Source organism: Octodon degus, unplaced genomic scaffold (assembly GCF_000260255.1).
Source record: "Octodon degus isolate 3935 unplaced genomic scaffold, OctDeg1.0 scaffold00114, whole genome shotgun sequence".
In the NCBI taxonomy this organism is placed as follows: domain Eukaryota; kingdom Metazoa; phylum Chordata; class Mammalia; order Rodentia; family Octodontidae; genus Octodon; species Octodon degus.
This window is the reverse complement of record NW_004524690.1, coordinates 4,247,839-4,256,913: the sequence shown is the minus strand read 5'-3', so window position 1 is coordinate 4,256,913 and position 9,075 is coordinate 4,247,839. Positions and strand designations below refer to the sequence as shown.

Here is a 9,075-nt window from a genome sequence, read left to right as displayed (position 1 = left end):
ACAGTGGCAGGGCATTCACTTGGGAGTCCTTCATCTCTCTTGTACAATTAAAATACTTCATCTTTTTATAGGCAATGCGTAAGTCTACACAAGAAGTATTCATGACAAACTTCTGGCTTGGGGAATTCTTCACAGAACATTTTACATTTGCTTGGTACACGGTTCAAGCAAACTCTTGTGCTTGTGTCAATGAGGGAAATTAACTGAACAATAAGCAACACTGAAGTAAAGTATTGGGCAATATGCATCTTTGTTTTTTAAAAAAAGCCATTTAGTTTTTTTTTCCACCCACAAATGCATGGGAAGTGCAGAAACCAAAGTTAATCTATATGATGTGTAATTTCATACTTCTACAGACAGACAAGACAAATTAAAACAGAAACATTCAGAATTTAACCTGATTAAATATTTAGTTCAGTCCTGAGCTTTTGATATTTAGTACAATATAGATAAAAACATAGCATAACAAGATTTTAAATTTATTTGATTTGCATGCTACAGAGATTCAACTAAACTTTGTTCATTTGGCTAGTAATATTCTTTTTGTACCTGTAATACTCAAGATTCTGATATACAAAACTGTAATAACATACTGATAATTCAAAGTTGAGAACTAAATATTACATTCTTTTTACCCTGTGCAGAATAAATTCTACCTCTTTAAAATAGTATTTATAATATTAAAATTCATATTTGTTCGTGTGGTTTTGTGATCAAGTCAGTAAAATATCTCATCACTGTGAGTCTTGGGTTAGTACAACATGATGGGTCATCAAAAGCTGCCTCTATATAAAGAGCTCTATTGCTGACTTTTAAAGTGTGGAAAAGGATCACATCAAAATAAGTTTGCCTCTCATGTTAGAAATGAGAAAGTTTTATAAAATAAAACCCAAAGCTTCTTGGTCAATATTGTTAACTATCAGCCAGAAACAGATTTCTTTCCTTAATACTTGTCTGAAACTTTTTGTACTACAAAAAGTTAACAGTTAATCTGATGAAAATTTATAAAGCTGTAAATATTCCAATATAGCCTCTTCTATGTCAAACATTTAAAATGGCCAGAACCAAACTATATATTAAACAGAACATAAATAAGACCGTAAATAAATAAATGAAGAAAATAAAATCGTATGGTAGAACTACACACAATTCTATAAACATTTTCATGGTCAGAGTAAGAAGCTGAAAACAGCTGACCTTCATTTAATTCTACATTAAATAAACTTCTGTCTTTCACATTTAATTTCAACAAGGAAGAATGGCATTCTTTTTCTAGCTTTCCTTAGTCATCCAAAAGAACGAACTGGACAGCCGTGGACTAGGCTCAGTCAATCACCAGGCTGACTTCTGTTCAAAGCAGGGTCACATCCAGTTATACTTTCAAATAAACTGGTATATAGCGGTGAAACATTTAGAAGAAAATTAAATTTTAGGCTCAGAAACTGCTTAATTTGAACTCTGATTAAATAAACTTTCTAATTATGTTTAAGTAGTTTTAAGAAAATAAAAATTATTGCAAATGAGGCTTCAAGCAAAGGAACACATCTTTTTTTTCTTTCAGGGATCCACTCTTTTAAGATAATGGTTTTGGGCCGGGGAGATGGCTCAGTGGAACAAGCGCTTCCCTGGCAAGCGCAAGGGCCTGAGTTCAATCCCCGGTTCCGCAAAAAACAAAACAAAACAAGATAATGGTTTTATTTCTAAAGGAACTGACTTATTTTGCTATGTAAGATGGCTAACCCAAAACTGCACTTTCCACTACACCATACTGAGTAATAAGTATGGCTTAAATAGCCTAAATTTTAAGTGTTTTAAAAACTCTATTTATACTGGCAAAGCTATACTGAGGAGGGGCCCACACTACATGAGCTAAAATTTTAAACTGGGGGACTGGATACTTTTATCAGCTTGTATCTTTGAACTCACTCATCCAAGATAGTCTTTTTCTTTCTTTCTTTTTAAATAAATGATTTAGCCTATTATCACTTCAAATTGGTAATACTCCCATACTCTTTCCTTTGCCTCCCAATGACTTAACATCAATTATAGATAGAAGCCCCTTAAACTGAGAGCTGCAAGGTAATTTCTAGATGTCAGATGTGTGTTGGACAAGCTTTTTTCTTTTCCTTTTGGCATCTGTGATTCACGTACGATGCAGCCTCTCTGCTGCTCTTGGCGTCACCACGTGCGTGCGGACGTTTCCCTCTGCATCACCAGCACTGTCTGTTCTCAGAGCTGGGGGCCACACGGGCCTTGCCTTGGCACCACCCTCACACCCAGGAGGAAACTGGTGAAGGCCAGAAACTCCCACGAAAACCTTGCCAGTGCGGGTCAGGTTAGAAGCAGCAGCTGCTCAGTTGATGCTTCTTGAGTGTGCTTTAGATAAATGTGTTCTTCGCTCTCTGTTCTCACCCTCAGTGCTGTGGCTTATAAGCTCTTCAGTACAACCAAGGCACTGCACCTTTATGTTCTTATACTGCTGTACTCAGTATCTTTTATTTTTGTTTTCTCTAAATAACTATTTTAAGAAAACATGTGTTTCAACAAAGGTAACAGGGCTGAACGGAGCACCCATTCTGGCTGGCCATGGAGTTGTGAACTCACCTTCCTTCAAAAAGGCTGCACGGCATGAAGCCCTTCATAGTTTGCTCACAGGAAACAAAGAGAAAGTCAAGATTGCCTTCTGCTGAGCCGGGCTGCTGAGCCCAGCTCCATGCACAAGCACTGACACTGCTTCTGCCACGCTGTGTGCAGTAAGGCTCACTGCAGCACACGTGTGACATCTGTGCACCAGCCTAGCCCAGTTTGATATCTGATTTTTCTTCTTTAAACATATAGGACATTACACAAAAGGTAATTTACAAATTGACATCTGGTTGAAAATCTGGTATGAATAAGAGCTGACAGTTATGTTACAAAAAAACAAAACAAAACAAAAACAAAGCAAATGTTCAGTCTTCTGCCCTCCCTAAGAATGTGAACAGGTGAGAAGCAATGTGCCCTGCCATGGGTCACACGTCATCAGCTGGCAGGGAAGGGATGCTGATCTTCGCTCGGGTGAAGTAGGCAATCTTCTCCCTGGGAAGGGGGGACAAAACCAGCTTCAGGATGATACTGAGAACACTGTGACCACTAACACAGCCCCCACAAGTCCAGCAGTGTCCCCACCACCAGGGAGGGGCATCTTCTCCTCGGGCAGAACACCACTCAGAATCTAGACAGCCCTTGCCTTTCAGGATGGCACTTGGAGCTGCTGCTCTGAGTCCTGTAAGTCACTACGGACACCAGGCTGGGGAGTCCCTTCAGAGGTGCCCGTCCCAGGACCAGTTTTATTTCCCCAGGGATTCGTATTGTTGCTTTAAACCCAACAGTAGAAGATTCAAAAGAATCAAAGATCTGCACAGAAACTTCTTAGCAATCCCAGAGATAAGCCTGAGATCTCAGGGCAATTCTTTACATTAGCACCATGGTAATAAAGTCAGGGACCACCTGACAAGTACCATGGCCCAAACACAGAAGAGGCATTTGATTATGTTAATGGGGGAAAGCTGCTTTATCAAAGCAGGGATAGGAAGTCACTTAGAGAGAAAAGCTGGAGGGTGCAAGAAAAAATAAGATTTTAGCATTGTACAGTTATCAAAGATGACAACAGTCTGTCTTTTCATAAAACTCATATCGCACCCAACATTCAGTCAACACATATGAACCAAGGGAATATTCTAGAAATGAGGCCAGAATAGGTTGTTCTAGAGGCTAAGGCAAGGCTGAGGCAAAAAAGAAGGGTGAAGAAGATGAGCATAGTGGGATGAGAGCATAAAGTGTTTTTTGATTAGTTCAACTGCCTGAGAGACAAAAGACATTTAAAAAGGCAAGAGAGTCTAGGCATGATGTTCTGGGAGGCCTTAAGGTACACTTAAAGGATGGGGTTTTTAAAAATGCCTATGTTGTGAGTGACTATATCTGAGATAATATGAAATTCTTCCTTTTTTTTTTTTGTGGAACCAGGGATTGAACTCAGATCCTTGCGTTTGCCAGTCAAGCACTTATCCTACTGAGCCAACCCCCCGGCCCCTGAAATTCTTGATTTCTAACTTCTCTGGAAAAATCAGAAAGCCAGAAACACAGGGCTCCCAGTTCCAGATGAAACAAGCTGCTGGGGTGGGGTTGTGTCAGAGTGCCAGAAAGAGTGGTCCACATCCCACCCTCTCCAGTCTCTCATCGTCTGTCAGGTGCCAGGAACCATGCAATCCCTCCTGGCGCCACTGTACTTCCAGGACAGTGTGTCTTATCCTGGTGCATCATGCTCATCGCCTGTGTAGTGGTATGTGTTTGCTTCTTAAGAAAAGTAAGGAATGTTTACACAATCTTTGTTTTGGTTTTGGTAACAACTGGAAGTTGTGGAGTTGTAAGTTCCCATACTAGACAATGCTACCTGATACTGAAGTAACCCAGGGCACAACACAATTGCCATCAAATGCTAGTTTCAAATGCCCAAGTAACAATGCTTCCCAAGTCACAGATGCAGTGCTCTAGCAGAATGAAGCCAGCAAAAGCGTAACTCTCTACCATAAAATGTCATCTGAAAAACTGGAATCATTACCCATCATACCTCAGCTTCCTTTCCTTCTACTTCTGGAGTCCCACTGCCCCAGTCCTGCAGTAGCTGCCAGTGCTGCCTCCTGGCCTTGCCCTCCCTCAGCACCAAGTATTACTAAAGACAGCTAAGTTAGGTGGAAATATCTTAGGCAGTCAGACAGGGCTGGGCCCTCAAGAGAGTCATCCCTCCCCAGGGGATAAGCAAAATACTTTAACTGGTATCACCTGGTCCAACGGTCTAGATAGACAGCAGTTACCAGGTGTGTGGCCAGGACCTGACACATCTCTTCCAACAAAGGTCCTTGATCTTTCCTTGTGTACCTTCTACATGATTTGCTTCCTTGTTAGATCAACATTACTTCAGCACTTATATCTGTAATCTTACTGGCTGATGATTGTTTGGTCCTATGTTGTATCCACCTTGTGATTTTGCTATAGAAAACTGCCTTTGAGGAATGGGCTCATTGACAACCTGTGAAGACCCCCTCCTGTCTTGGGAGCTGCCTCTGCCTCAGTAAAATTTCCTACTCTTAACCTCCATTGTTTCTTTGAGCTCATTCTTCGATTTCGGGAGCTTGGTGTACTGGACTTGCAGCAGGTGGAAGTTACAGGAATTCTCTTACATCGTTTAGCAGTCCTGTCTCAGCACTAACTCTTTCAAAATGGTCCTTGCTCCACCACACTTCACCATCTTCCCCATACTTCAAAACACTGTCCCCATACTAGGGTTCTCCCACATAAGCTAATAGCTTTTTTAAAGTCTCTCTATATAAAACAGAAGTCAAAACTTAAACAAAGAACTGATAATACAAAATTACCTGTGGCCCTCCACTTACTTGACTGCTGGTATACCTGGCTGGTATTTTTGACAACCAATAGCCACCTTTCCTCATTCCATCTCAGTTCCCTTGAATTCTTTTCTGTTATGTCTGACAGTATCAGTCTCTTCCCATCCTTCCAGCTTTAGGACTGCACTCCTCTGGCTCTTCTTACCTCTCTGGCCAGTGCTCTTACATGTGTGCTGCAAGTTCTAAAACTGACAGTGCCCAGAAGGCTTCCTTTCCATTTTCTGGCCCATCTGTATTGATGAAACCATTGTATCAACGCAGAAGACTCCCAGTCCTTATACTATCCTGACTCCAGTCCTCGCTTGAGATTTTGATTTCTGCGTATCTACCAACCACAGTACCTGTGCTGCTATAGTGGTATGGATAACCTGGGATAGGCTGAAGCAGGACCTGGTAGCCTCACTCTGAACCTTTCCTTTCTCTGGCTTCTTTGTCTGGAGTCCTGGCCCTACGAGGCAGCACCCTTCCCTCCATTCACCTCCTATAAGTTCACTGTCTCCTCTCACAGTTTCTCCCTGGTCCTCTCTCCACAATGTCTCAAATATCTGCTCCCTCAAACTTGAGGCCTATTGTTGACTTTGGTGTTTGGAGACCTTCCTGGCTCCCTCACCATCTGGATCCGCAGCAGAAACCTCTAGCACAGCACCTAGAGGCCAACTCCACTCATAGGTCCACCCTTCTGGCAGCTTCGCTGGCACACAATGGACTCAGCATTGATTTTTTTTTTTTTTTTTTTTTTTTTGCGGAACCGGGGATTGAACTCAGATCCTTGCATTTGCCAGTCAAGTGCTTATTCTACTGAGCCATCTCCCTGGCCCCCTCAGCATTGACTTTTAAGGCTCTACCCTTTTCCATGCTGTTTCTTTCACCCCACAGCCTGAGGAATCCACTATGTCTGTCCTCTCCATGACAGACTGCGGTGCTGCTTCTCTACCACCCCCTCTAGTGTCTGCAGCTCATCATCTGCAGTGCACAGAGGGATGTCCTGCCTGCAGCGTTAACAGGTCCCTATATTACCCTGTCTTAGCTTTTGCCACATGACACCACAACGATCTGGCTGTGAACCTGTATTCTTTGCTTTTCTGTTCTGGGTCTAGCAGAGAGCAAGGCTTCAGAGGTCCAAAGTGAATAGACAACAAACTCCCAAAGATCTGTGGCTTTCCTGCTCATCTACAAAATACCCTTGGTCTTTCTAAGGAGAAGTGCTAAGGGTACTGAGAGCTGGGGATGCTGTCTTTTTGGGCAGCCAGGTTGTAAACCAGCCAAGAGGTAATCTCAGAAAGGTGCAAACACACAGCTGTGTATTGATACTGCAGAAGAGACCTGATATTACCCTGCACTGCACTCTGAGAGGAATTCCTGCAGAATCAGAAGACATGAGAACAGCCTGCCAGCTGTCCCTCACAGGGCCACTGTTACAGTTTGCCCTGGATGTCCCCCCTAAATTTCATGCAATCGTGGGGTGGGCTTCTAGAGTTTGTGATTAATTCATGGTCCAATGCTGGGTGTGAGTGCTGACGACTCTGAGTGCTACACCTGCCCTGGAGCAGGTATCCTGCATACAATACAAGGGAGGGAAAAGGGGCTTGATCTCTTACTCCTCCATTTTTGTTCTTGTGCTTTTGCTGTTTTCCATAAACTATTGCTCCTCTGCCACGCCTCTTTGCCTTGGAGCCAGCTTGAAATGAAACCTCCACAAACTGTGAGCTACATAAACCTTTCCTTCTTTAACTTTGGACTTCAGGTATTTTGTCTTAGCAATGAGAAAAAAGTAATCAAGGCAGCCACTTGCCTGAAGGACTGCACCTGCTGTGGCACCTTCCGGCTCTGCTCCCGAAGCCGGCACACGTCCTTGGAGACCTGCCTCATCAACTTCTCGGCATTCAACCCTTGCTTCTGCTCTTCTTTTGACTGCTCAGCCTGTGAAGAAAACAAGAACACAAGAAACCCTGAGAAGATCCATCAGAGGTCCTTGACGATATGCCCTAAGGCTTGAAAGAGTGGGAGGAAAACCAGGCAGGTAGCTGGGCGGCCAGTGGTGTCCTTTTTACCCATCAGGTGACCACATCTGTCTGCCTACCTCACATGGAAGGGACTGACTGGGGGCAGGGCGGAGTTTAACTGCACTTAACCTCTCCATCGGCACCACAGACTATTCCATCTGGAAAGTGTAAGAATTTTGAAGAAAGAAACAGCGAAGTACTGTAAGTGCTATTTCCAAGAAATACCACTGTTAACATTTTTGGTGAACACATTTTCAACCTGTTCCTCATCTTTGCTATCCTTTCTGCTAAACTGGCCATTTTAAAAACTGCTTATTTGAGCTGGGTGTACAGGAACATGCCTGCAATCCCAGCACTCTGGGAGGCTGAGGCAGGATTTTGAGGTCAGCTTGTGCAACTTAATGGCTTAGCAAGACTATGTCTCAAAAAAAATTAAAAAAATAATTATGTTGGAGATTAAGCTCAGTGTGAGCCTAGGGCTCAATTCCCAGTATTATAAAGCAAAAGCAATGGACAAAAACTGTTTGTTGAATAGAGCTTATCTACCAACCAACTGAACATAGGAGTACACAGTTCAAAGAGATTGACATGGGAACAGAAGCATGCGAAGTGCACAGGCTGAAATAATAGAGAAAACGTTCCAGGGCCCTGCCCCATCATCCTTCTGGTGTTCACCCTAAGCACTGCTGGCATGCTGATTTCTAACAGAACTGGCTATTCTTCCTACTCTGTTCTTTGTAAGCATGGAATGGTACAGCAGGTACTTGTTAGGGTTTAACTCCTTTTGCTCAGTAATGGGCTTATGAGAATTATATACACTACTGCACAGAGGTATATCTCATAGTTCTTACTGGTATATAATATTCCACTATGTGACTTCACCACGCTTTTTGTGTCACTGTTAATGGACATTTGGATGTCTTACATGAATACATTTTTAAAATAAAAATGAACTGCCAATTCATTTCATTCAGTTGCCCAATCAGATATTTGTTGACTGCCTTCTAGGGTAAGATGGCAAAAGTCAGTGATAAAGAACAAAAACTCTAGAGCTGTATTCCTGAATTCAAGTTCCATTTCCATAATTTTATAGCTATTTGTATTTGAGGAAGTTGCTTGGCCTCCCTGTAACTTAGTTTCTTCATTTGTAAACTGTGGATACTGTAGAGGCTTGTCATGGTATTCTTTTTATTTTTTTCATGTATTTAGTACGGGGTCTACAAGTCTCACTACACAGATTGGACTTGTAGTGATTCTACTGTTTTCAGCCTCCCAAGCACTGGGATTACAGGCACACACCACCACGCCCAGTCTTGTCATGGTGTTTAAATCAGTTAACATATGTAAAGTATTCACAGAAGTATCCAATACATCATTAAATGTATTATTTGAATGTGTTGCTGTTATTGCTGCAATTTTTACTATGAGCTAAATAGGAGTTAGGAAAACAGTGAGAGTTAAGACAGATGGAGACTATTTGGAGAACAAATAGCAAAGACTGAGGCTGGGGAGATGGCTCAGTAGAGTAAGTGCTTGCCTGGTAAGCACAAGGGTCCGAATTCAACCCCCGGTGTGCCAAAAAAAAAAAAAAAAAAAAAAAAGCAAAGATTACAAATTTTAATGTTCAT

At 42.3% G+C, this 9,075-nt stretch overlaps 1 protein-coding gene across 2 annotated transcripts in view; it reads right to left on the bottom strand.

The window, feature by feature from the left end:
* Positions 1-1,682: 1,682 nt before the first annotated feature.
* Positions 1,683-9,075, bottom strand: part of Wwc2 (WW and C2 domain containing 2) — a 279,014-nt gene continuing 271,621 nt past the window's right edge. For both annotated transcript variants that reach the window (XM_023699612.1, XM_023699613.1), the window contains exons 22-23: positions 7,237-7,364; positions 1,683-3,078 (exon numbers count right to left, since the gene is read on the bottom strand). In XM_023699612.1, the coding sequence (XP_023555380.1) occupies positions 3,012-3,078; positions 7,237-7,364 (195 nt within the window). In that variant the 3' untranslated portion in view covers positions 1,683-3,011. The remainder of the gene's footprint in view (positions 3,079-7,236; positions 7,365-9,075) is intronic.